The 27965-nt window shown below is 36.8% G+C and overlaps 1 protein-coding gene across 2 annotated transcripts; it reads left to right on the top strand.

Moving 5' to 3' along the window:
* Window positions 1-438: 438 nt before the first annotated feature.
* vwde (von Willebrand factor D and EGF domains) lies at window positions 439-27664 on the top strand. 2 transcript variants are annotated; one of them, XM_023331475.1, is made up of 30 exons: window positions 439-717; window positions 2204-2394; window positions 3371-3602; window positions 5223-5452; window positions 5689-5778; window positions 6053-6200; window positions 7414-7628; window positions 8046-8119; window positions 8227-8506; window positions 9555-9751; window positions 10789-11486; window positions 13664-13800; window positions 13928-14080; window positions 14276-14380; window positions 14732-14846; window positions 16330-16586; window positions 17613-17832; window positions 18845-18982; window positions 19061-19258; window positions 20290-20694; window positions 21854-21949; window positions 22078-22173; window positions 22265-22360; window positions 23096-23191; window positions 23270-23365; window positions 24256-24351; window positions 25094-25189; window positions 25883-25978; window positions 26840-26937; window positions 27095-27664. In XM_023331475.1, the coding sequence occupies exons 1-30, from the start codon at window positions 639-641 to the stop codon at window positions 27107-27109; spliced, it is 5043 nt and encodes a 1680-aa protein (XP_023187243.1). In that variant the 5' UTR covers window positions 439-638; the 3' UTR covers window positions 27110-27664. The 2 variants fall into 2 exon arrangements, 1 of the variants encoding a protein (XP_023187243.1); XR_002752580.1 differs by lacking the exons at window positions 23096-23191; window positions 23270-23365; window positions 24256-24351; ... (2 more) ...; window positions 26840-26937; window positions 27095-27664 and having other exon boundaries at window positions 22025-22173; window positions 22265-22356.
* The last annotated feature ends 301 nt before the right edge of the window (window positions 27665-27965 follow it).

The following is a 27965-nucleotide window of genomic DNA, read 5'->3' as shown; positions in this document are numbered from 1 at the left end:
AATGCTTCATTGGTTGTGCAAATGAAAGAACCAGACGAAGAGAAACTGGAAAACCAAAAATCCTTAAAGTCCGAAGAACTTTTTCACATTAACTTGCAGATTGTTGTAGTTTACAGAATGAAAAAATCTGCTAAAAATCTAATATTTTTGGTGAATATTAGATACAAATTTAGGTCTAAATGACAGAAAAAATGGGAAACATTCTTAATTTTACAGGTTTTAAATAAAAGGTTTTACAAATACGTGTGAGAAAATGTGAGAATGACTCTGTGTGTGTGTGTGCGTGTGGGTGTGTGTGCGTGTGTGTGTGTGTGTGTGTGTGTGTGTGTGTGTGTGTGTGTGTGTGTGTGTGTGTGTGTGTGTGTGTGTGTGTGTGTGTGTGTGTGTGTGTGTGTGTGTGCGTGTGTGTGCCAACTGTTTATCTGTTCCAGGGAGCGGACCAACGCTCCTCCTAATGCGCAGTCCTCCTGCTCGAATTATCGGACAGCTTCTGCTCTCCAGGACTAAATCGATTCAAACCAACTGAAACAGACGCAGGAGACAAACATCGTGGGGGAGAAAACACGGCGCAGTTCGTGACTTTATAGATCCAAACACGGAGCTGGCGCTGATCGGTGGTAAAGTCACGCGGTGACAGAATGACGAAGCTGCGTTTTCTCATCAGACTTTTTCTCTACGCCGTATTTTCACTACCAAACGCAATGCAGGCTCCAACAGGTAGGTTCTCACTTCTTCTCTGTAAAAACACAAAATCTTATCAAGTGATTTTATGTTTAGTTTACAGTGCAAATAAGACAAAACTAGCTTACATATAACTTTTCAGCAAAACCAAGGAACTTGTTTTGACTCAATAATGCCTTAATATTGGTGGGGAAATTGCTAGTTCTTTCGGGAGATTATTTGAATTATAACAAAACATTTTTCCATGTCATAAGTCAAATAATTTGCCAACTAGTAATTACTGATTCTAAACAAACTGTTATATCTTACTGAAAAGTTACTTATGAGCTGCTTTGTCTTGTTTTAGTGTTTAAAGTGTAGTTTTCTGAATGCCTCCGTATTTAACAGACTACTAAACTTAGCAGCTGATTTAAAATATATACTTATATTTAAATAATATGTATTTATTTAGCATTTCATTACACCTTAATCCCTCCCATCGTCAATCTATGATGAAGCCAATTATTTTGGTCCTCCTTCACTGTCAGAAAGCCTTCAGGAAGTAGTCTCTCAGACTTCCTGTTGCTGGTTCAATGTAAAACATTGGATCTGCTTTTTGTGTCTACTTTCTTCTAATCTTTAAGTCAAGTAAATTCAGCGAGTTTTAGATTTTGAACCTAAATGTGTGAGTATGTGAAAGATAAACTTACAGCAGTAAGTTGTGTTAACTTTTTATTAAAGTTAAATAAACTGGAGTTTTTAGGTTAGCGCCTAATAATTTGAAACAAGAAAAAGGCAGGAGTGGGAAATATTTCCCAGAATGCTTAGCGGCATGTTTCTGTATCCTGTTACATTGATCTGACAAATGTTTATTTTAATGTCCTGTTCACACTAAATGTTTTGAACAGAATTCATTGTGATGTTTAATAAATTTAATTATCAGATCAGAAATTTTGTTGATGCAATTTGAAACAAGAATTAAAATTATTCTAAAGTAAAATAAGTTGTTATCTTAACTTCATAATGTGAATGAAAATGACTAGGTGAGAGCAGTTTATTCTTGCACATTGTGAATTATTTTGTTTAATTTCCAGTAATTAACATTTATTTGTTGTTTCTGTTTTGTTTATTTATTCAATTGTGTATAGAATTCAACTAATAGAATTTAACATGACCAATTTACGTCAATCTTAGAAAATCATTTATTTTGTTTAAGTTTTTTTTTTTTTTTCTTTTTGCAAAGAAGCAAGTTCATTTCAGCTGTATTGTTTGGACGATCAGTCACAAAACAACTTTTACCAGCAAATGTTCCTCTTTTTATATGAGCTAGGAATATTCACACATAGCTATTTAAGCCCCATTAGAGAAGACAGTATCACATTTTGTCTGTAATGTTTTATTTCTCAGTGCATTAAAACTTCCCCATATGTAACTTTACAGCTCAATATTTGGGCTGTCAGAATCTTTCCATAAATACTTTATCATATGTTCTGGCAGTCGTAGACCTCCAGTGTTTACAGGGAGTCTCTGGCTGTCGTTGCAGTGCTCCCACCGGAGTGTTTGCCTGGCGGCCACATGGTTCTCCAGAACCCCCACCGCAGCACCACCTTCAGCTCCAGCAGCCTGCAGCAGTCAGAACCGCAGGACATCATCTGCGACCACTCACTCACTCCAGGCTGGTACCAGTTTCAGATTTTTGACAAGCGTGCCAGAATGCCCACACAGTGTGTGGAGGTAAATGTTTTTTGGTTTTTTATGGATGTTTAGGAAGGAATTATATTGTGTGTGTTGACACTTGGATGTTGGAAGTGAGAGACAGGAGTACTGAACAGAGCGACTGAAATTGTTTTCCAAAGTTGTGTTTGCCAGTTTATTCATGGCTTCTACTTGTTGGAGTCGAGCTCATTTATCTGTGAACGTAACTCACCTGGAAGGAGCTCACAGACGACGGGATTTACAGAAGTTGGAAATGGCTAGCTTAGAAACCGACCCATACTTCCTCCCCCACGAGGTGTTCATCAAATTACAGACTTCACCTGATTTCACACCACGATTTACGTCACTGTGTCATAAACAGTATTTCCCTTTAACCGGAGCAGCATTAAAAACATACCAAAGACGAGACGCTAACCAGTTTTTTCCATACATGACGGTGCAGCACTGTCTCCATGGTTACTAACGGTTACCTTCTCCATAATGCGATATTTGATATCTCTCTAATAATAATTATAAAGTATAATTATGAACGTTAGTCTTTGTACTTTGTAAAAAGTCTTCGCTGCAAATCCTGGGTTATACTGAGCGCTGCCACTCATTATGATTGACGGCTAGAAACCCAAATGGGAGCACAAAAATGTTAGAAATGTGAATTTTGTATAATAGTTTCCCTTTAATCAAGTGGGAGTCTCTTCATGCTCCTTGAGTTTTGTTAAACATACATGAAACAATTTGTTCAATTTTGTTAAATATACATTAAATGTAGCTTTTCAACCTGCATTTAAATAGTTTTCAATGTACATTACCCACAGAAGTGTGAAACTTACTCTTGAAAAATTATAAAAAATATTAAATATTGCTGCTATTGTTTTTATACACAGGAAATGAACCCATTAGTAAGTTGATTTATAACCAGCAGGCTAGCATGTTGCTTAAAATGTACGCTCTGTAGCTGTATTGTAAAGATGTATTTCTTCACACCTGTGTGATCCAGGTGAACCACTGTGGGACCCAGGCTCCGGTGTGGTTGTCTCTGGGAGACGGTGAGACGCTCCCGGGGTCGCTGGAGGTCAAGCAGCTGACAGCCTGCGCTGCCTGGAAGATCTTTCAGAGCGGAAGCAAAGACTGCTGCATGTTCCGCGTCCCGGTCACCATCCGGAGCTGTGGAGATTTCTATGTGTACCTGCTGCAGCCCACACCGGGATGCATGGGCTACTGTGCACAAGGTAAAAACATACAGGAAGTAGATTCTGTGTTTTCTCTCTTTTTTAAGTTGTTTTATATATTGTTTGCTTACTTAAGGTTGTAGAAATTGTCAAAATTTGAATCTCTGTCAGTTTCTGAATGAGAGGAAGCCTGGTTCACTGTAAAACATTTAAGCCACATTTAGTTGTGTCTACTATCTTTTACTATTTAAGTCAAATAAATTTAGTGAGGTTTAGATTCTGAACCTAAATGTGAGAGTTTGTGAGAGATAAACTCACAGCAATAAGTTGTTAACTTTATGTTAGAGTTGAGTAAACTAGAGTTTTTAGGTTAAAAAATAATGAAAAAGAAAAAGACAGGAGTGGGAACTATTTCCCAAAATGCTTTGCAGCATGTTTTTGTACACTGAGATTTAAGTGCGTTGCATTGATTTGTTTTAAGGCAAATGTTTATTTTTATGTTTTGTTCAAACTAAATGTTTCTGAGCTGAATTCATTGTGATGTTTAATAAAATCTATGCAATTTGAAGCAAGATTTTAAATTATTCTAAAGTAAAATAAATAATTATTTAAACCTGATATTGTGAGTAAAATAATAGAGAAATGTTTGCTCTTTAACCAGGTGAGTTGCATTTTCAAGGCAGCAGGTGGACTTTCATTTTCAAGTTAAACCACCTTCCAATGTTTTACAGTGTTGTAGATCTTACAAAGGCGACTTTCACGTCTCACTATTAAAATCTGAAAGAGCTTAAGTCTGCAGAGCTTCATATTTGGTTGAAGGAACATTTTTATAAACATGTTTGTTAAATGCAAACAAACGTTTAACTTCTAGTTATGTCAGTTCTCTCATCACAGCAGAAACACTTAAATTCTGTTCATAGATCTCAATGTGGAAAATTATATTTTTACATATTTGTCCTTAGAAATTTAAAGAGCAGGAAGTGATGCTTCAATAAAGCCCCTCGAATGAGGTAGAGGGTATAAATATTAATAAATTATTTGCACAGGCTGCTATATCTTCTTGAAGACTCCATGTATGGTAGTTTTGTCTTATTTCAAATGAACTAATATATGTGCTCTAAAAACTACAGTGTAAAAAAAACATTTTTAATTTACGGTAAAATACGGGCACCTGTGGTTGCCAGAATTTTACTGTATTTGTACGGTAAAATTATGGCAACATATCTCCAAAGTCTGAGACATGTATCCAACTTTTTAGATGTGCATTACCAAACACTGAAAAAAATTACAAAGTTGGATCCGACTTTGGTTACTTGGGTACAAATATGATACATAGTTGGATCCAAAGTACAACTAATGTATCCATAGTTGGATACTATTTATTCAACTATGAATACATAGTTGAATGTATCCATAGTATCCATAGTATTAGTATCCAACTAATGGATACTAATAGTATCAATTAGTTGGATACTATTAGTATCCATGGATACTAATAGTATCCATTAGTTACAACTAATGAATGGATACTGATGTCCATTGCATCTATGTATCCAACGATACATAGATGGATACATAGTTGGATCCAACTGTACAGTTACTGATTACTGTACTGTACTCATTAACTGTACAGTTTGTACTGTTACTCCCTGTAATTTTCTTGTTTCTCTCTGTTCCCAGCTGAGCCACCTCCCGCTCCCTCTGTGCCTATGATTGTCTCAGAGGTGAAAGGTCACACCGTGTACCTGAGGTGCAGCTTTGACAGCAGCTCCAGCAGCTCTGTGGGGTTTGTGGTGGCCTGGTCGCGCCTCTCACCTGAGGGCAGGAAGGAGGAGCTCAGGAAGGAGACCACCATCCACACCTCCGCCCTCATTGAGCTGGACGGATTCAACCTCCGACTGGGGGACAGGGTGAGACTCTGGGCTGCTTTTCCTCCATCTTCATCACCTATGGCTGAAATAGTTCACCAAATATTCCTTAGTAAGTGGAACCTATTTTGGCACTACTGGTGAATTTATCTTCCTTATCTTCTCTTGTTGGGTGTCCAGCTAATCAGCGCCAAAAAAACACGAATGGTGCTAATATGATTAAGATGCTTAAGAAAATACATTTTACTAAAATGACTGTGTATCTGCCTGTTTGTTAGATTTACTGCTCCAGCTCCAGTTTCTTGTTGGAATCACCAGATATTCAAAGCACTCCCGTGGAAAGTCAGGAGTTTTTTGCAGGAATAAAGGTATATGTCTCTTACTACGTATGTTCATATATAAAATGATGAATCCGAATCCAAAGTATATTTTATCTACATAATTTATTAACCTCATTTAGTCATCTTTCTAAAATAATGGCCCAAGTCAATTTTTGCTAAAATCTCTTTTGGCAAAAAAATGACTTACACCATTATTTTACAAAGGTGATGATATGTAACATAATTTTAAAAACTCCTGTTGGTATTTTTATGCTGATCAGTGAAGAGCCTCTACTCTTTCTTTAAAAACTCCTTTGTGCAGTTAAAACCAGAAGTTAGCCGAGTGTCTGAGAACGGGAGGCGGCATCGGCTTCTGGTTGAGAGCTCGATTCCGGTTCCATGTCCGGACGGTTCTTTCTCTTCTGCAGAAAAGTGTGTTTTATCTCTGCATCTCAGCACAAGCAGTGAAGGTAAAGATAAAAAAAAAATTAATGGTTATAGGTCAGGGTGTCAAACTCATTTTCGTTTTGGGCAAAGTCAAGATCCTGAATGGTCTTAAAGGGTCGGTTGTGCCAGAATGTATTGATAAAACCTGTTCACAAACTGTTAAAGTATCAATGAATCCTTAAAATTAAATATTGGGCATCTTTTCAGTCCCTCCAGGATTTTGTGATTTTTTGCAGTAAAAATCAAAGTGTTTGTGGTATTATTTGGAAATATTTGCGATATTTGTGCTTATTTATGAAGGTAAATGTGACTTTTTATTACTCGCTCTATAGATAATGGACTATAATCTGACATCAATTAAGACTGAGGCAGCTGTTTAGTTCAAGTAAGAAAGTTTCTAAAAAAATTTGAGAAAAATGTGCAATAAACTCCCAATTATTAGTGCAAAAAAGTGCGGGGGTTGGTTGATTTTTGCATGAATTTCCACAATTATTTGCAAGAAGCTGGTGAAATATATCACTTTTACACATGTGCAGTAAGGTAAAGCAACAGATTTATGAATTTATGAAGGTTCAGTGGATTTGTTTTATTTTTCAAAATCAATTTTGGGACATTTTATATCGATTCTGAATTGTAATAAATTAGAACCACAATTTTTATGTAAATTGATTTATTTATTTTGGCACATGCCATTTTCTGACTTACAAAGACGAGCCCTCACCTTGTATATGAACAATATGTGCTCCTCTCTTTTCCATTTTGAAGAGTGGAAAAGATAAAATGAGCTCTGCTTCATGTTATATTTATTCCCCAGGAAAAATATCAATTAAATATTTGTGGACAATTTGATCAACTTAAATAAGTGCAGTGAATTTGAAAAAGGCTTCAGTTCTTAGCATGAGATTATTTTAAACTCACTAAATAAATTAACTTAAATTAGCTGATGCTAACGAATCTTTTTCGCGCTACTATAAAAAAAGAACCATTCACTGTATTCTCTAGCCTTTTGTGCCTCCGTACCAGAGGTGCAAATGCATTTTAATTCTTTAACATCTGCTTTTTTTAGTTGAAGAAGTAAAATGTTTGTGCACATTTTCACAGTTTAGGAAAATCTGATTTCTTTCAATGTTCACCCTAACACAATTACAGTTGCAGAATTTGATCTTTCTTAAACAAACTGCACAGTTTTAAGCCTTTTAAAACTTTTAAAACCAACATTGCATCCTTTTTCCACAGATGAGGATTTGTTGGGTGCAGATTTGTCTCTGTCTTCTTGTAAAGTGGATTTATCTCGGGGTCGCTGCAGTGGCGGGGTCTGTAGCCGGGTTCTGGTCCACTTCAGTCCCAACACGGACTTCATCAAAGACGGTGTACGGACCAGTAACATCTCTGTGAAACCCGTCGTCACGCAGAACTTTCTCTGGAACGGATACTCACCAGAACCTGTTCAGGTAAGCACATCGCAATTTGAATTAGTTTCCATTTGGTTTGCATTTCTTACTTAAAAGGCAGATTATTATTACTTATTTATTATTATCTTATCTTAATCGTTATATTCATCATATTGAGTCAAATTTCTGTTGCAGTGTTTGTAAATTTACTTGTTTGTTTAACAAGTTTAATCAGAACTCATTTGAATTATATTTGAAATTCAAGAACTAATTCAAATTAGAAGAGTGACTTAAAAAACATTTAGTCATTTTCTTAAATATAAGTTAATGTTTTTTAGCATTTAACCGGTTACCTAGCAACCCAATTCAAATTAGACCTTGAATTTCAGTGAGATAAACCATAAAAATAAAGGTCAAATTAAATAATTAAACAAATAATCTATGAAGGAAGGAATAAAAATAACTCTTCATTCCCAGATAACCATTACTGATGTTACCCCGGCTTATTGCTACTCCTTCACAGACCCCCACATGATCACGTTTGACGGCAGGTACTTAATTGTAATCATCTATTGTAATAATTATAATGATTTAATAGTATTGTTGTTTGTATTGTTAGTTCAGAGTATGCTGAAAACAAATCTTGTTGTTTTCCCAGATATTACGAGAATTATCAAATAGGCACCTTTGTTTTCTACAAGAGTGACCTTTGGCCCTTTGAGGTCCATGTCCGTCAGTGGGAATGTGGCAGCCTGATCCACGCCGCCTCCTGTGTGTGTGGATTTGCGGCGTGGGACGCCGGCGACGTTATCGCGTTCGACATGTGTGACGGCGAGATGGGCGAGACGAAGCCCCGTCTGTCTGTGAAGAGCAGAAACTCTCAACGAGTAAAGAACGGCTTTCGGATCAGTGAGTCCTACCAAGGACGCAAAGTCACTGTGAGTCAACAGCAGCCGCATTTCATCATGAATAATACTGGAAATCTGCATCTGTATAATTTCTAACATGTTTAGAAGGGAGCCTATTGTGCAATATTGACATTTTGCAAGTTTTTGTACTTTCATCTGGGTTTCTACAGCTTCGCAAAACAACACCAGTTCTTAAAAAAATATCTAACCACTTTTTAAAAAATAAGTTCATGTTTTTTGGTGCCTGGAAAATGAGTCATTTCAAAAACCCTCCAAATGTAACATCACAAATCAGCAGGCACTGTAACCTAGCAACCCCATGGAAGCCCAGTCTGTTACCTAGCAACCCAAGCTGAGTGCCAGGACTTGTGTGTAAAAGTGAAGAATGTTTTAAGCCTTCAGTATTAGGTATTTAAAGGGGACCTATTATGCAAAAATCACATTTTGTAAGTTTTTGTCCTTCCATTTTGGTCTCCTGGTTGCAAAAAAAAAGAAAGTCCAAGTATTTTAAAAAAACAACAACAAAAAAAACACCCACTTGTTTTTTGGCAATAAGTCAGTGTTTTTGTGGCCTGGAGAATGACCCGATTGCTAAGTCATATTCAACAGGGACTGGACTGTTACCTAGCATCCACAGTCAAGAAGCACCTTGTTACCTAGCAACCCAAACAGAGCTACTGAACATTTGGCTAGCTCGTTTTACCTGGATACCACTGTACGATGGCAAATGTTTTGTTGTTGACTTATCAGCCAGAAACCACTTGTTGCATTCTTTTTGGTTGTGCATTAGGCTCTATGTCTGCTTTTCAAAGATGTACAGTTGTATAATTGCACATATGAGTGTAAACATTGAGTTGGGTGCGTGGCCAGAAGCAGCTTATTTGGATTTAAAGTGACAATACGCCCTAAAACAGCTTTTTCTGAAAGGAGCTCAATTGAGCAGAATAAAACAGAATTATCTAAGAATGATTTTGTGCAAAAAATGTAATGAAAATACTTTTAACCTGTTCAAGATAACAGGTCATCTTTAATATCTGCAGGTTTTGAATACAAACTTATCCTCTGACACTCTTCGCAGATCACGTTTTCCTCTGGAGCATTTGTTCGTGCAGATGTCTCAAATTGGGGAATGAGTCTGACTCTGAGGGCTCCCAGTTCAGACCAGAATCACACATTGGGTCTGTGTGGGACGTACGATGGATGGCCGGACAATGACTTCCACTCAGCAGGGGGCGCTGTGCTGGAGCAGTTGCAGGATTTCATATCTGAGTGGAGGTCGGTGGGTTTTAGCTGTGTTTTAAGAATCATAATTTCTGTTAACTGATCCACAGATTAAGCTAAACTAAGCTCAGGAGCACATAGTTTTCATTAGGTGAGTAAGTTCTCCTTCATTCTGTATGTGTGAGATTTTAAATGGCTATTTCAGCTTTTCTGAAGGTAAATATCACTGAAGAACCATCCACTACCCTGCACCACCTTTAAATCACTTGCGGTCATCAAAGCATTGGGATATCTGGTGAAAACACAACGCTGACAAAGTGAGCATTGTGAAGAAGAAGCATTGGAATCAAATATGGCCGTCTGCTGCAACTAGCCTATGATACTGACGTTAGCCTCAGATTCTGTTTCCACAACATGGAGGACTATTTTAAAATTATTTTAAAGATTTTGGACTGAAAATGTTCCAAAATTCAGCTCAAAAATATTAAAAAGTCCATATTTGGTGAAATATGTTCTACTTTCCTGTTATATATGACAAGTAACAAAAATCCAGCAATTTAAATTCTTCAAATAATTAAAATGTTAATTAATATCCAATCTGTCCACTTGTTTTTTTGTATCTTTTTTTTCTATGTGCAAATTTTGGAAGGGTTTTAGTTGAGGAAAAATAATTCAAAATTCTGGAGGGACTGGTTGTAAGTCTGCTGATGAAACATGTTTTGTTTTACAATTTAATATAATTCAATTCAAATGTATTTATTCAAGGGCAGCACATTTATTATTTGAAAATAATAGATGTAAAAGTAGGTTTTCTGGCCAATTGCTAATTTGCAAACTCAATTCTTGCAAAACTAAAATGAGTTTTCTGCAACTATAAACAAGAAAAACATGAAAATTCAAATTAGAGAAAGCTAATTATCCACAGTAAAGTAGGTTAGTATACATCTTCTGCTTTTTATAGCTTGAGATGTTTAGAAAAAACAGCTTCTTGTCTTGAAAGTTGTAATATTTTCTTGAATCAAGCAGAAAAATAATTTCTGTTCCCGTAGTTTCTGGATTAAACTCTTTGACTTCTTCTGTGTTTCTTTCAGACTCCCTGCAGGCAGCAGCTTGTTTGACTCCATGCCAGCCGATGTGAACACAACAAACATCCACACATACTGCAACTGTCAAGCAGATCACCTGAAGCCATCTCTCAGATCTGAATCCAGCTGCTCCAATCACAGACTTTTTAATTTTCTGAGTTTTATCCCCACTCTGGATGTCACAGCTAAATATATAAGTTCAGTGGAGCTACAGAAAGAAAATAAAAAACCAGAGCTCACTTCTGGTCGCAGTGAAAGTTCCCCACATCCGGACAGCCTCTCATACTTCTTCCCAGAGGATTATGAGTTCTCAGTTCAGCCAGACGGACTCCCAAGATGGCCGACTCCTGCTGGTCTAACTCAGCAGCAGGCTCAGGCTCAGTGTGAGCGCACAGTGGGAAACTCGAGTGTCGCCGTCGGCTGCCGGCTCCTGTTAGCAGGTTCAACAATCAGCCGAGCGGTGGCCATGTGCGTCGCCGACCTGCAACTGAAAGACGAACCGTCGTGGCTGAACGCCACCTTGCCGCTGCTGGAGAATGAGTGCGAGCGAAAGCTGGTGGAAGAGCGGAGGAGATGGGAGGAGCACCGGGACGCGGCATCCATCCTGAGGTGTCCGGACCTGTGCAATGGGAACGGCCAGTGCTCCGAGTCGGGCTGCGTCTGCTTCCCTGGGTTCGGTTCACATGACTGCAGCGAGCTGATGGGTAAAACACACAACAGATACAAAACCCGAGAGATTATACCAAAAAACTCAGATTTTAAAGGTGAACTATTAGGCTTCCTTGAACGGGTTAGGAGAGGTCTATGATTTTTGCACAAAATCATTCCTAGAGAAAGAGATTTTATTGTGGGCTCCTTTCAGAATGAGCTGTTTTAGAGCCTCTTAGTCTTACTTGAAAAGGGCTGCAAACAGATGCACAATTATACAACCGTACGTCTTCTTTTTTTTTTTTTTTCTCTGAAGAGTTTTTGCGGCGCTAGTGGCTCATATTTTTTCTACAGTAGGCAGACAGGAAGGAGGGTGAGGAGAGGAGGGGGAAGACATGCGGCAAAGGTCGTCGGGACCGGGAGTCGAACCCGCGACGTCCGCGTCGAGGACTAAGGCCTCCAAACATGGGGCGTGCTAACCCCCTGCGCCACCACAGCACGCCCCACAACCGTACATCTTCGCAAGTTACGCCCCCCAGCTGACCAAACTTGCTGGATCTCTGGTTGGGTTGCTAGGTGACGGACTGCACTGAAAAACACAAAATCTTACCAAGTTTTTTTGGTCTAGTTCCGAGTGCAAATATGTTAGCAAACTTGAAATAAGACAAAACTAACTTATAAGTAACTTTTTGTAAGGTATATAAGCTTATTTTAAGTAAATGATGTCTTAATATTGATTTTAAAAAAGTACTAGTTCCATTAGTAGACATTTTTACCAGGATATAACTTAATTTATAGAACAAGTACTTTTTGTTCAGTATTAATGAATTATTTACTTAAAACAAGCTTCTACATCTTGCTGAGAGGTTACTTTTAAGTTAATTTGTCTTATTTTAAGTGTATTAATAGATTTTCACTAAAAACTAGACCAAAATACTTGGTAAGTTTTTGTGTTTTACAGTGTGGGTTTCGTTGGGGTTGCTAAGTAACGGTGCATTGCCCGTTAAATGGGATTAAACAATCAGGAGGTTTTTGAAAAGGCTAATTTTCCAGTATGTCTCTGGCAATAAATCAATAAAAACCTATATGGTGATTGACACTTGATCAATATTAATTAGTTAGAATATTCAGTAATTTTACTCAACATCTATCCAGAACCACAAAGCATTCTGGGAGATGTAGGCAGAGGAAAGACTCTCACAGCCAGCTAGGCAAGGTTGGTGGAATCAACTAACTCACTCTTTGGTTGCCTAGCAACTCACTCACTCTTTGGTTGCCTAGCAACAACCTAGTAGCAGCATGTTTCACCATAGCGCCTCAGCTGCTATGGTGAAAAATATGGTGAAAAATAAAAATGGCGTAGAGTGAAAGAAACTGACTTTGAGAGAAAATTGATACAACAGGAAAGGTCACATCAACAGTTTGGCAGTATTTTCAGATATTTTAAACATAAAAATTATCAATAATTATCGATACAGAGGTACGTCTTTCTAACATATGTCCAGCCCTATTTTAACTTGTTGCCAATAAATAGGTGGGTAGCTTTTTTTTTTTTTTTTTTCTTCTTCTTTAGCTTGGACTGTTTTTAGAAGGGGTCCACACAGGACACACAACATATGGAGTCCAGACCCATTTACATATAGCGGAGAGGTTTTATTAAACCCAAATCTGGACACAGAGGTCCTGGGAGTCGAGAGAACATAAACAAAAGAGTGGGAGAAGTCACACACCAGCCAGCAGTTGGCCGTCGGATTCGGGCTGCTCCCCTCACCTTGTGTCAGGATCTCTCACCCTACAACCAAAAACCGGAAAACCCAGATTAGCCTACGATTCCCAGACCAGACAATTTAACAGATAGGTGGTTTAAGAACAGAAAATGACATCTACTTAACACAGGAGCGGGCAGGTGCTCATCCAAACTCCCTCGCTCGCCTGGTGGGTGGGACTTGATCCTTTAAAACCCCTTCCAACCAATCAACTGCAAGGAGAAAGCACAACAATTAATCAGGTGCTCATTCACAAAAGTGACAGGGACAAGCAGTTGAGATCTTAACGGAAGGACAAGAACATGCAAGATGTGAATTTTGAATAATAGATTCCCTTTAACATCTATGAAACCAGATATGTTTTTATGAATGTAAATTTCCGAGGATACAGTAACAGTTAAAGCAGTGGATACTCTGCTCTTAACCAGTTTTTAAGCCTTAACTGACCATATGCTAATTTTGTAAAGACCAGATTCCAGAGATCACCAAGTTGAGGAAGGAAGGTCTGTGCAACGTCCGTCAGGAAGACTGCTCCACCATCCAGGTCTATGGTCATGATTTCAGGGACTCCAGCCAGCTCAAGTGTGAGTTTGTTAAAGAAAAGGTACTTCGCCTTGTCTGTCCTTGTTTTCCATTTATTACATTAATTAAACTATTAAACTCTGGCTTTTATTGTCCTTTTTTATGTCCCTTCTTATTTTCCTGCTTTTCTGTTTTAATCTCTTATCAAGATTGAAGACGGGGAGTCGGTCACGGTTGCTCCTTGGTTTGTTCAGGCCGCTTTTCTGAATGAAACAGGTCTTGAGTGCCGGCTCCCCTTGGAGGACAACCAGGGTCCTGCAGACACGGTGACAAACCAAGCCGTTACGCGCTGGCAGATCAAAGTTAGTCACAACTGAAGCACTCTGTTCAAAAATAAATTGGTAAATCTTCAGTAAAATCATCAGTTTATGTGTTAAAGCAAAACATGCCCTGTTACTGTATCTGGATGTTGTAAATACAGCTCTGACATGGTGACTACAACTTTTCCATGACTGTGTGTGTTTGGGCCGCAGTAATCAAACTTCTGCTGATGGCAGGTTTCAAACGACGGCTACAGCTACAGCAACACCAAGATCCTGACTCTGTATGACGGAGACTGTCAGATCTGCAGCCTCGACACAGAAATCATGTGCACCCTCAAGGTGAGACATCTTTCTTCCTAATCCTTTAACCATGACGCAGCTGCAGCTTTAATCTCCTCGGGTCTGTTTCGGTCGGTGATGGAGGGTTTTTAAGGATGTAGCGTAACAGAGCTGGAGCAGAAAGTTGGAGACAATCAAATATTATTTTCACTGAGTTTATTTTGTACTTAAGATTAAACTGAGAAACTAAACTAATCAAGTCTCTTAACAAAATTGTCCTTCAAAAGATAGCTGTTTGAAACCAGACTTTTGTAATCCAGACATACTAAAAATGCGATGCACTTCAATGTTTCTGTGGCATCCTCAACAAATTATGTTTTGATGATGATAATTTAAATGATTATTCACCAGGAGAAGACCTGCATCATTGGGGATTTGTGCTACAATGAAGGGGAGTCCAATCCCAGCAATCCTTGCTTCACTTGCCGTCCAGACCTCTCCAAAAACACATGGTCCAAAGCTGAGAGTATGTGCAAGAAACTAATGTTTAATAACTTACACCTGTTTGAATCAGTGTAAATAGACTTTAAGAATGGAGAATAGTTTTCATGCATAATGATGCATGAAAGCAGAGAAAGTTCTTAGATAGACGGGACCTTAAATAATGTTTAAAAGATTTTGTATCTTGTAAATTTGCGGATGGTTTTACAATTTGAGTGTTATTGTTTTAGGTTAAATATGCTTTGTACATGATTAAAAATTAATCATGTACAAAAAACATGCAAAAATAATGTTACCTGTGTTACAACAGATATATGTTAGTCCTTGTTCTTTTTGTCATTTTTTATCCTGGTGCAAACAATAAGCAAAGTAAAAAAAAAATTGCATTGATTAGTTTGTATAATATTCAAATAGACACAAACTTAAAACACAGATTTAGACATTTAATGTAAACCATATAAGCAGCATATTAACACATATTATGCTTGATTTAACTAATATGTTATAAGGCATGTAGTTTACAGCATGAACACTTTACAAAATAATAATAAAACATTAACATTAACCCCCACTGTCCAATAAACAATAACTAACATTGAACTAATTAGCTGCTAATGGACAAAATAACCCATGGAACCGCTAGCACTTCCATTAGCTTAAAGCTAATTTTCCAAAGCCGATATTAAGAACGAAACAAACATATTTCCCTAAAGCTTGCTACATTCAACATTAACTCACTGCGTTGAGGAATACTCAAAAACGCAAGTAAGAAGCAGTTTCAAGGCTAATTTGGCTCACTAGTTGCATCTAACGGCGATTTAAAACACTTCCGGTCCGCCGTCATGTCACTTCCGGTTTTACTTCAAGTCACTTGAACTAACGTAAATACACTGTAGAGCCCCCTAGTGGATTGGGAGGAGTGAAACGGGGGAAAAGTAAAGGAACTTTTTTTTTAAAAGCCTGGCCTGGATTTTGACAAGCAGAAAACCGCATATAAAACACAGTGTGTATGAAAATCCAGAGTCCTACCTTGTCTTCCTCTCAGAGCGATTGGACCGTGTCTCCAATCACACCTGAACACCTCTCAGCTCAGCCGTGTCCTCCATCAGACGGCTGCTGCTCACTGGAGGCAGTTTGGATGATTTGTCAGCAGCTCAGAGCTGATTGAAGTCACATCTGTCCTTCGGCGCTGATGTTAAGGCTGCAGATCTCATTGTTACACTTTTTGGCTAACTTTTACCTCTGAAGCTCAAACTAGGTCAGCCAGGGCTTAGAAACATGTCAAAATCTCACAGGAGTTACTGAATAATCTGCAGATGGCAGAGTTTATGGAAGACATTTCCACCACTCTGATGAAATAAAATAAATAAACTTGTATCTCACACTTAGGACTTAGATCTCATCTATTTATGAGATATTATCTTATATTTTTAACTTGACTGCCTCACAATTATGATTCTTTTAAAAGTCACCCTATATATTTGAGCTGTTTCTTGTTTTTCATCCAGAAAACAAGCCCCCATTGTTCCAGCCGCCACAGATTCCTCTCCGCTCCTTCCAGGAGGAAAGTTTCACCTACCAGCTGCAGGCTCGGGACCCTGAAGGCTCCAAGGTTCTTTTCAGCCTGGTATCGGGTCCAAAAGGGGCTTCGCTCACTTCAGCTGGACTGCTGATGTGGACGGCGACCTCTGAACCCACAGACACCCACACGTTCCAGTTTACTGTCACTGATGCCTGCACTGCGGAGACGCTCACCTCTGTCCAGGTGAGATCGTCCTGCAGGCAGATCGACAAACTATTTTGTTCTTTAGACACTTGTAATTTAGACAGTTGTAAAAAATAATTATCAAAATGAGCTGTGAAGAGTTTCAAACTAATCTAACATTTAAAGTTTGAAAAATATGTTTCAGCTCTTGAAGAAAAGCTGGAACATAATAAATGTTTTACTAAATTAGACCTAAATTAAACAAATATTCCCTAAGAATTGTTTCAACTTCCTACCACTAGAGGGTGTTAACAGTACATAATTTAATTTTATATTATTTTAAGGAGATACAGAAAGCCCACCCAAAAAAAATTAACAAATCAAAACCAGAGAAAATAAGGATTTGCAAATTTTTTTTTTAACTGCACATAAAAATATATATATATATTTTTGGCAGAGCCTACATATCAGACTCTTAACAGTGATAATTAATTGTGAAAAGTTGTGGCAAAAAAAGCCAAAAAGTAAAAAATAAATAAATAAATAAATTTAGATCCAGATATGTTAAAATTTACAAAATTTCAAAGTCAAATGAGAAAATCTGTATTATTTAAAATAAATGTACAACTAAATTTAGCTTTAAAATTCTACACTTTGCAGTCTTATTTAATAATTTCTATAAAATCATATTAAAATATAGATGTAGCACATCTATATATTTTTAAATATAGATGTGCTATAATTTATGTCAGTTATTTTTCTGCATTTATATTCCTCGCCAAATATAAATTTTTAAAAAAATTATAATTGAACACTACACTGCTTTTCATAGTAAGAAAAAAAAAGGTTATCTGAACATAAGTGGTCAAATTGTTTATTTATTGTTAAATAAATTAAATAAATGTATGATTTTGTCAGACATAACCAATATTTCTCTGTATTAATTGAAACTCATGGGTAAAATGATTTTTTAAAATAGTTTTTCTTCTCTTCTTGCATTTGTAGGACCAAGTTTGTCACAGATGGATGAAAATATCTAATCCAGTAGCAGACATGCAAAGAAAATATATTTTATCCTGCCCTCAGGTTTCTGTGCATTCCTGCGATTGTTTCAACGCAGCGTCCTGCATCACCAACGTGAACTCCCCCGCCGGAAGCGGCGAATACGTCTGCGTCTGTCCTGACGGGTTCACGGGTCGGCGGTGTGAGGTGGACGTAGACGACTGCAAGCCGAACCCCTGCAGGCTGGGCCGCTGCGTGGACCGACCCAACTCCTTTTCCTGCATCTGCCCTCGTGGAATGATGGGTAAGAGGAGCTGGGCTTGTTATTTTAGTTATCAATTATTCTAACAATTAATCAATTAAACAGATAAAAAATAATGATCAGATTCTGCAGATTTTTCATTTAAGCCTTTGTATGCAATATTAGAAGTACATCAAATTTGTGCAAATAAACAAATCAATTCATATCATCTAGAAGAAAATTAACATGTTATTGCCTAAAATGCAGTAACATAGCATTCCTTTAGTGAACGCTTCATCATTTGTAGCAAACAGAGCCGGCCCAAAGCATATGCTGGTTAAGCTGTTGGTTAGGGTCTTCATGCCACCAGGGGGCCCCCAAGATCACCAGGCTAAATGTTTTGGTTTTTTTTATCTTGTATGCAAAATGTTAATATTTTTACAGCTGTAAGTGTGTTGTTCTTTAAGCTAATGGCCTTTTTTTGAGTCAGTGAATACTCAATTACTAAATTAGTTGACAATTATTTCAATAATTGATTCATCCCTAACTCAAATTAAGTAGTGATAAAAGGAAGAAGTGCTTTCTCTATTCATATTTGTTTGTATAGTATTAGAAAATATTAAAATATTATTAAATACATGTAAAATGGTTGACATATTTTAAAAAATCAAACATTTGCATTTTTCACAGTAAACTTGTTAATTTTTTAATAATAAAAAACATTCAAAACATGAAAACAACACACTTAGAATAAACAAACATCTCTACCTAATAGATCACCAAAGAATAGGTCAGTTTACTGTCCAGGTTTCATACAAAACTTTAGCATTTTTAGACACAAGTTGACTTTTATTTTAATTTACAATAAAACATATTCTTATTTTACATCAGTTAGATACTTATTTATCTAAACAAATGTGAAACACATTGAACTACTTGAAATAAAAATAATTTAAAGAAAGTGTTTACTAGTTAAAGAGGATTTGGTTTTAGGATATTGATAAGTGAATAGGGTGCATGTATGCTTGGTGGTTTTGAACGTTATTAGTCTCTGTAACGTTTCATTCGTTGTCAGGACGAACATGCAGGGATGATGTAGACGAGTGTCTGTCCCAGCCGTGCTTCCCTGCTGTGAGCTGCAGCAACACTCTGGGCTCCTTCATCTGTGGATCCTGTCCACCAGGATTCACAGGTGATGGGAAAATGTGTCAAGGTACGCACAATGTTAATGTTTCCCTCGCTAAACATGACCAGTTTTTAGCTTATTGTTCTGAACTTTGTGCCCTAACAGAGGAAAACATCGCAGGTTCTCCAGTGAGAGCGCCGCAGGTTTCTCAGAGAGCCAAACCGTCGGGTCCTTCGCCGTGCAGCAGGGCGCCGTGTTACACGGGGGTTCTGTGCTTCGAGAGCATCCATGTTTCAGCCGGGTTCGCCTGTGGACCCTGTCCTCCCGGTTTCCAAGGAAACGGACAAATGTGCACAAAAATGGGTGAGAGTTTAAGCAGTTTGATCCAATATGGTGAAATAAACTTTGAATTTTCTCTGAATGTTTTAACATGCTTTGGATCAAATGTTGTTCTGCCTTCTGATGGCTTTTGAAAGTATTGGCTGATTTTTTTTTACATTTCAGCCCAGTTATTTTATTCTATCTTATCTTTTTATTCACAGGAGGGAAAAGAAATTCAGAAAAGATGGGATTTTGGACCAGGGAGGTCCATGATCCTTCATCTAATTAATCTTTAGCGTTATCTCCTTGGTGGCTGTCTGGTTTTAAAGAATGAAAGAAAGTTGAAAATCATGTCAAACTTGAGTTAAGATAAGTCATAACAGGTTTTATGAACTAAAGATTCAAAATTAGAAGCATCTGGACCAAAATACCACTTTAACCAAAGATGTTTAATAGCAATTAAAGTCTCAGATTGCATCCTGGTAATGGGAATATTAGGTTTCTGATTTAAAAATATGCTTTAAAATGACATTAAAGAAAGACTGTGATTTGCAAAAGCCTTTATTTTGGCATTAAAATTATACACACCAAGTACATTGTTCAGAAAAAAACACACTAGTTCAAAAAAGATATATTTAAATGTAATATTTAATATTCATTTATTTTTTGGTCATTTTTTAAACTTTTCCATACACAAGTTGAAAAAGGATAAAACACAAGTACAGAACTAGATAAAGAATATTTAACATATCATGAAATTCCAGTTAAATATCTAAACAAACTCAAAAAAGAAATCCTAAAAAAGCTTGTTGTTGTGTTAATGATTTTTATATTTTGTATTTAAAGATTGAAAAACATAGCTTTATTTCCTCACAATTATTCCGCAAATATTTTTAATGTTCATCCTGATTTTTGTTTTTTAAAACAAATCCTTCTCTCTTAATTCCAAACAAGAAATAACAAAAAGTAAATAAAACCAAACATCTGAGTTTTATTTCACTGTAATGTATAAAATCAAGGCGATGTTTTTGACGACTTAAAAGTCACTTTCTCTAACTTTAAGTGTCTTGCAGGTCAGGAAACACTCACCAGTGGAGCATATGTTGGGACTCCTGTGTCTAATTCCACCGATGAAAGGACCCACTCTTCCTCTTCCTCCTCCTCGTCTTCTTCTTCTTCTTCTCCTGCCTCAAACAACCAACCACCAGACAGGAAGTGGAGACCAGACGCTAGGAGAACTTCCTTTAAGGATAAACAGCCCACTGGTTCTCCTCAGAACAAAACAGCAGCTCGAATATTTTCTCCCTCCGTCCACAGGGGGCAGCATAGCACAGTGGCGCTGTCCTCGGATACTGGTCATGTGACCTGCTCCGATTCTCCCTGCTTCCCCGGTGTTACCTGTGAACCGACGCGCTCAGGATCCCTCAGGTGTGGACGCTGCCCGCTCGGCTACACCGGGGATGGACTCGTATGTAAAGGTGATGATGAGTACTTTAATCCTTCAGTATGACGCTGATTTATGACGTCAAACTACTACATTTAGAACAGCGCAACTCCGCCATTTTAGTTTCGGACAAACGGCTGTTGTAAACTGTGATCGGCTGGTGTAGGTTATTAATATGTACAATTTAATGCCCACCAATAATTGTCTGCCAATTGCAAATAAAATCAAGATGAAGAACAGTTTTAAATTTAAATATTACTTATTATGCAGAATTCACTTTTTATATGTTTTTGTACTTCCAACTGATTCTAAAAATAAAATAAAAAAAACAAGATCTTAAAAAACATTCGGATGTTTTCTGGCAATAAGTTAATGTTCTGGGTGTCTGGAAAATGAGCCGTTTCATTAAGTCAAATTTTACAACACTACCGTTACCTAGCAACCCCAACCGAGTGCTGAACTTCAGGTCGTTTGGTCACGTGGTTTTACCATTGCGTGCCCTGTAGAATGGCTGCTGGTTTAAAAAAAAAAGTTTTTGTTATTGACTTACCATTCAGAAACCACTTAATAATACTAATCATTATTTAGACAGGGACAATGTACAGCTCAAACATAAATGTCACCATTTAACTTTATGTACCACATTATACCATAAGCTAACTTGCATCTGCAGTCTCTTGACAAGATACAAGATATATACAATACAAAAATAAAATAAAACATAAACTGTAACAGTGTAAGTTTCTTTCTAATCACAGTACACAGATAAACACACACACACAGTTTCTGCATTCTTGTTTGTGGTGCAGGAGGCTACACTTCTGCTTTTCAAAAATGTATGGTTGTGTAATTTCGCATCTGTTTGTAAACATTTTCATGTGCGAGTGTAAACGTAGAGTTGGGGGGCGTGGTGTTTTGGTTTCCCTCTTTTTTTGAAAACTGTTTTGTTTACAGATACTTCATAATTAATTTGATTTGTTGTTTCTGTTTACTGGTTTGTTGATCTTTGATAATGTGTTCTTGCATTATTATGTCATTATCAACATATTACTTGAAAACATATTACAAAACCATTATTGTTTATCATGATAACTTCTGGGACAATTTATTGTCCAGGTTAATTTGTTATGGCGACAGACCTGGACCTGAATTTTTCTCCCTTGTTTTTGTTTAAAATGTATTTTCTGTTTCAGCTGTTTGCAGATATCCGTGTGGGCAGAACATGGAGTGCTCTCTGCCCAACACCTGCACCTGCAGAGAAGGTTACACCGGATACAACTGTCACACAGGTGAGTGACGGAGCTTTCTCACTTTGTTTATTTGCGCAGGAAAACAAGATCGTTAACACATCAGCACCTCTCCAGATCCGTCCCGTTTATCTCAGCGTCTGATTGTGTGTGTTCACCCCGCCTCTCAGCCGTGTGTCGGCCTGACTGCCAGAACCAGGGCAGGTGTGTGAAACCCGACGTGTGTGAATGTCCTGTGGGCTACAGTGGGCCGTCCTGTGAGGAAGGTAATCTGAGCAGATCCTGAGTTGAATCGAACCTGCTGAGAGACACACGTCTCACTAATTACTGCTGGGTGTTTTTGTGTTTGTTGTGCAGCGAGCTGCGAGCCGCCGTGTCAACATGGAGGCACGTGTCTGGCCAGAAACCTTTGTACCTGCGCCTACGGCTACGTGGGGCCCAGATGCGAAATTAGTGAGATGCACCTTAACTTTTTAACCAGTTTTTTCAGCAAGTCTGCTGACTTTACATCTTTTTTATGTTCATTTTGTTGGCGCAACTCCATTATTACAGATGTGCCAAAAGTACTCACATTTTCTACTTAAATAGAAGTACAGATACTTGTATGAAAAAGTATTCTAGTAAAAGTAAAAATACAGGTTGAACTGTTTACATTCTTTTACTGACAACATGCTATGTGTTGGTATAGTTTTAAAAAAATACAGAATACTTACAACTTTTTAGGAAATTGTAACATGGGGAGAATGTCTTTGCTGTTACCTAGCAACCCCAGCCACGCCCGTTACCTAGCAACCCAGTACTAGTTCCGCTGGCATATTATTTCACAATAAGATATGGAAATGTTTTGTTATAAGTGAGATAATCTGTCAGTGGAACTAGTACTTCTTCATCAGTATTTAGGAATTACTGACTTAAAACAAGATCGTATGTCTTGCTGAAAAGTTACTTTTAAGTTAGTTTTGTCTTATTTCAAATGTACTCATATCAGTGCCAAATTTCACTAGAAACCAGACCAAAAATACTTGTCAAGATTTTGTGTTTTTGCAGTGAAGTTCTCACACATCTCCAAGTTGTCGTCCAGTCAGCAACACGTCTGCAGTTCATCCTGACAGAACGTGGTCCAGTTCATCAGCTCTATGCTAATATTTCCATTCATCAGGGCTAACTGCGCTGATTTGTTTCTCCCAGTGGTGTGTAGCAGGCACTGTGAAAACGGAGGCGAGTGTGTTTCTCCAGACGTCTGCAGATGTAAACACGGCTGGTACGGACCAACATGCGGCTCAGGTAGGGAAGGAAATCCCACAGTCAGGTTTCACCTCAGAGACAGAGCGTAAGCTAAGCTAACAACTGTTTCCCCTGCAGCTCAGTGTAACCCCGTCTGCATGAACGGAGGATCGTGTATGAGGCCAAATGTCTGCGCCTGTCCCACTGGCTTCTTTGGCTCTCAGTGCCAAATTGGTAATATTTAAAGCATTTGGAAGACACGTGTCTCCTTGCACTGCAAAAACTCAATAATTCCTTAATATTCATGAAAAAGTACTAGTTCCACTGGCAGATTATTTCAGTTAGAACTAGAACTTTTTCATCAATATTATGGAATCATTGACTTAAAACAAGCTTGTTGAAAAGTTAACTTTTGTCTTATTTCAAGTGTACCAAAATATTTGCACTAAAATCTAGACAAAAATAATTAAGAGTTTGTGTTTTTGCAGTGTGCTTATTTGCAGAGGTTGTAAAATACCCAAAATTTGTGCTGAAGTAAGAGTAGACCTACTTCAACATATTTTATCTCAAGTAACGGTAAAAACTAGTCTTTGAAAAAATTACCCAAGTAAGAGTAAAAAGGTATTTGGTTAATAATCTGATCAAATTATCAATCGTTTAATATTTAAAAAGTACATAATGAGACGGACCAATATGTAAAGTTAAGTGGAGTTTTTTTTTTAAATACGAAGATGAAAATAATTCATATAAGTAACAAAAAAATAACAAAATCAGCCAAAATAAAATGTATCCAAATCAGTTTCATTCGATGAAAAAACTTCAGGTGTGTGAATTTTTGGTTAAAACTTGTTTGTTTTTCATTCACTGAGTTGAAAATCCACTGAAATTTTACGCAAGTAAGAGTAGAAATACTTCCAAATAAAATTACTCAAGTAAAAATTAAAAGTACAGCGTAGTAAAAATACTCCTAAAAGTAAATTTTTCAAAAAAGTTACTCCAGTAAATGTAATTGAGTAAATATAACTTGTTTACTACCAAATTCTGTTACTTCTAAGATGGTTGTTGCATAAAAAAATCATCTTATTGTTGAAGAAGTTAGTTTTTTAGGTTTTGTTTTGTTTTAGCTGTTTGCAGTCCGCCCTGTAAAAACGGGGGTCAGTGTATCAGAAACAACGTCTGCTCCTGCCCAGAGGGCTACACAGGAAAAAGATGCCAAAAAAGTAAGTAATCAGTGTGTTTTTTTTATTGAGCCTGTATTGCAACTTCAGTTTAGTGCAAAGGTCATCAAACTTTCTGCAATCTTTTGAAGACAGACGGTTGACCTACCTGTATAGCCGTAGCATCAGGAAAAGGGCTGCTAGCTTTTCTGCAGACCCCACAAATTCTGGACACAAATAGTTTTACCTTCATGTTGGCGCAACAGAGCATTATTTGCAAAAACGAGCCACTACAAAGGCTGTCTCTGATGCACATCAGTTTTTCACTATTTTAATATTTTGTCCCTATTTTTTAAAACCAAATTTTTGCAACAAAAAAAAAGAAAATTTTTATTTTTATTTCCCTTCTTATATATTTATTTTTAAGTCAAATTCCTTATTTTTGTGTAGAAACTTTGTAAATAAGACTGATTCTGATACAAATTTTCTTTGGACTTCTGCTGCTTTTCCACCAACAGCAGCTGAACTAAGGAAACTTTAATAACATGATATAACACGATAAATTAAGAAAATTTGATAATATTTTTCTTCTTTTGTCCTTCTGCACAATATAAACTCAGGTCCAAATATTGGACAGAAAATTGGTTTAAAAATCAGATAAAGTTCCAAGAAAAGACTTTCTGAACAACTGAATAATTATCAGTCAACAACATTTTAAATGATAACGGGATTATGCGGCTTCTTAGGAGTAAACTAAGAAAAAAATTAAGGTTTTTTAAGAATTAAAAAATGTTTTTTGTTCCAGGTGTCTGTGAGCCGACGTGCATGAACGGAGGAAAGTGTGTCGGACCGAACACGTGCTCCTGTTCTTCAGGCTGGAGCGGGAAAAGATGCAACATGCGTGAGGTTTTTTCTAATCACCGATTATACAGAAGGAATAAAAAATAATCAAGAGATATTTGAGTTTATTCTGCAATAATTTATGAAAACAATGAACAAGAATCCTTTAAAAAGTCTACATGTAATGATGAGTTTATTTTACTTCTACCCTGCAGAGAAGACAGAAAACAAGAGTCTATATCTCCCAAACCTTTTGATGTGTAATGAATATAATCAAATGCTGATTATATTAATTAGACAATTAACTAACCAAAGTATCATTTCAATCTTATTTTGAGATTTGTACATCAAAAGTAACAATCATATTGTCAGGATTTGAAGATGTAATCATTTGTTTCAGAGGATAACGTCTCATTAGTACACAACAAAACTTTAAAATAAGGTTTAAAAAGCTCTATTGAGGTACAGTTTCAGGTATAAATGCATCTATTTTATGATCTTGTATGACATAATAACATAAAATGTCAAATCTGTGCGATGTGGAGACCCATCACATGAAGATTTACTTATTTTCATTAAATCGTTTATAAATCTTGTTTCAATGTTTTGTTTTAACTAATCTGTTATGGCACTTTGATGCACATCGTTGCGTAAATTTCTACTCCTACAATCTGTGCATCCGTAATATCAAACATTGTGTTTGTAATGTGTAAATAAGTTCTGAGAGACTTGACTCTGTCTGTTTCCGTTGCAGCCGTTTGTTTACAGAAGTGTAAAAATGGCGGCAAGTGCGTGGGAGCGAACACGTGTCACTGTCCTGTCGGCTGGGAAGGGCTGCACTGTCAAACACGTGAGTCGATAAATCACGCCGGGCCTCCCAGACGATACTGGAAAAAGATTTTACTTACTGCAAGTGGAATAAATTCATGTTTTCATCAACATTTTACACACAATAGAGGACTCAGGGATGTTACATCTTCATCAGGAAATAAAGCCGCATTTTAAGTCAATAAACTCTCAAAATTTATGAAGGATTGCAAGTTCCACTGGCAGTTTGTTTCACTAATAATGTAATAATATACCTTAATAACACATCTGGCACCTGTCTACCCAGGTTTTATGTGGCTAACTGCTAGTTTCTAATGCAGATATCTTAAAAAACTTAAAATAAGGTTTTATTTCTTGCTGAAAAGTTAGTTTGGTTTTATTTTAAATCAATAATTCCTTAAAATTAATGAAAAAGACGAGCTGAAAAGAGGACTGTAAAAGATTATAGCACTCTTTGTGAACAGATGAAGCACGTTTTCTTCATGTTTGTAAATAAAGAAAATTTGAATAAAAAATAATGAAAAAGTGCTGGTTCCACTTGTAGATTGTTTCAATAATAATGTGATCTAATAAAAATCAGGCACCTCTCCATCCATGTCTTATGTTTGCTTTTTTATTCTTTAGGTTTTTTAAATGAAATATTCAGGAAAAGCTGTGAATACTTCCACACACACTATTGTTTTTAAAAATGTCCAAACATTCTAAACAAACATTTTCGTTTTTTTTACGATTTTGAGAAGATAAATCCAATTCATTTTAACTGAAACGTTTATTTTCTCAGTTGTTAACTGTCAGTTAGACTTTTTATATATGTGAATTTGAATAAATTTCATCAGACTCACTTCTGCAGGAATATTTTTATTGACGGTGTGTTTCTGCTCAGCCTCCTGCAGGCGGCCGTGCCTCAACGGCGGGCGGTGCGTGCTGCCCGACTACTGCCACTGCCGGAGAGGCTTCAAAGGCCTCACCTGCGCCGTAAAGGTGAGGCATGAGGTCACGATTCTTAAAAACTGAACTACTTTATGGTCTTAGAGGAGTTTACAGAAACACAGGAGAGGATTTTGTACCTTTTATATGTAATAAATGTTCTGTGTAAACCTGGTTTACAGAGTTTAAGAAAACTTCTTCTTCTTCACAGGCTTCACATGCATGAGAAGATGAAGAGAATTACTGCAAAAAGCATAAAACAACCAGATGTGTTTTAGTGTCTGAATGTATGATGGAGAACAAAATGTGCTCATTTCTGCACATTTTAGCTGAGGGAGATGATTTATTGCACTTGTGTTTTTTGTCCCTGCATTTCACTACCTCAAGGCTAAAAGTAAAATATGTTGAATTCATTTAAAGTATTTTAAATATATACGACTCTGTAAGCAGTGGATGAACATGTCAAGAGTCAAGTTTTTGTATTTTAAAAACCAAAACCATGATAAAAAATATTTTTTCCCAGCATTTTCTTTAATGTTATTGTTATAACTCGTATAATCTATCAGGAAAACAAAACCTTACTTCAGTTTCTTCAAATTATAAATTTTTAATTGAAATGCATCATTCAGTTTTGTCAAACATCTTGATTTGAGAACATTTGTTCTTGCAAAGATTCTCCAGATTGTGACAAAAACGCCTCACCGCAAAACAGATTTTCTTGTTTTCCAGTTGAATTATAAAAAAATACATGTAACATTAAAGATTTATCAAGTTTTCATTTTATAAAATCACAACAGGAGTGTGTTATTGTTTAACTGTTTTATTATATTATTATATTTTAGTTATATTTTAACTCGTATTTATTTTACAAACATTAACTTTCATCATATATTTGATGGCAAAAATTAATTACAATTTCAGTTTTATGATTCTGCCATAAAAATAAATTATAGTCTGTTTTATCAAACTGATGTTTATTTTTTACATTAATATAAAAACACTTATATAATGTATTTATTTACATCTAACCCAGATATTGTTGAAAGCCTATATAAACATCAATGTTTTGCAATTATGATGCA

Source organism: Xiphophorus maculatus, chromosome 3 (assembly GCF_002775205.1).
Source record: "Xiphophorus maculatus strain JP 163 A chromosome 3, X_maculatus-5.0-male, whole genome shotgun sequence".
Taxonomy (NCBI): Eukaryota; Metazoa; Chordata; class Actinopteri; order Cyprinodontiformes; family Poeciliidae; genus Xiphophorus; species Xiphophorus maculatus.
This window is presented reverse-complemented; position numbering and strand designations above follow the sequence as displayed.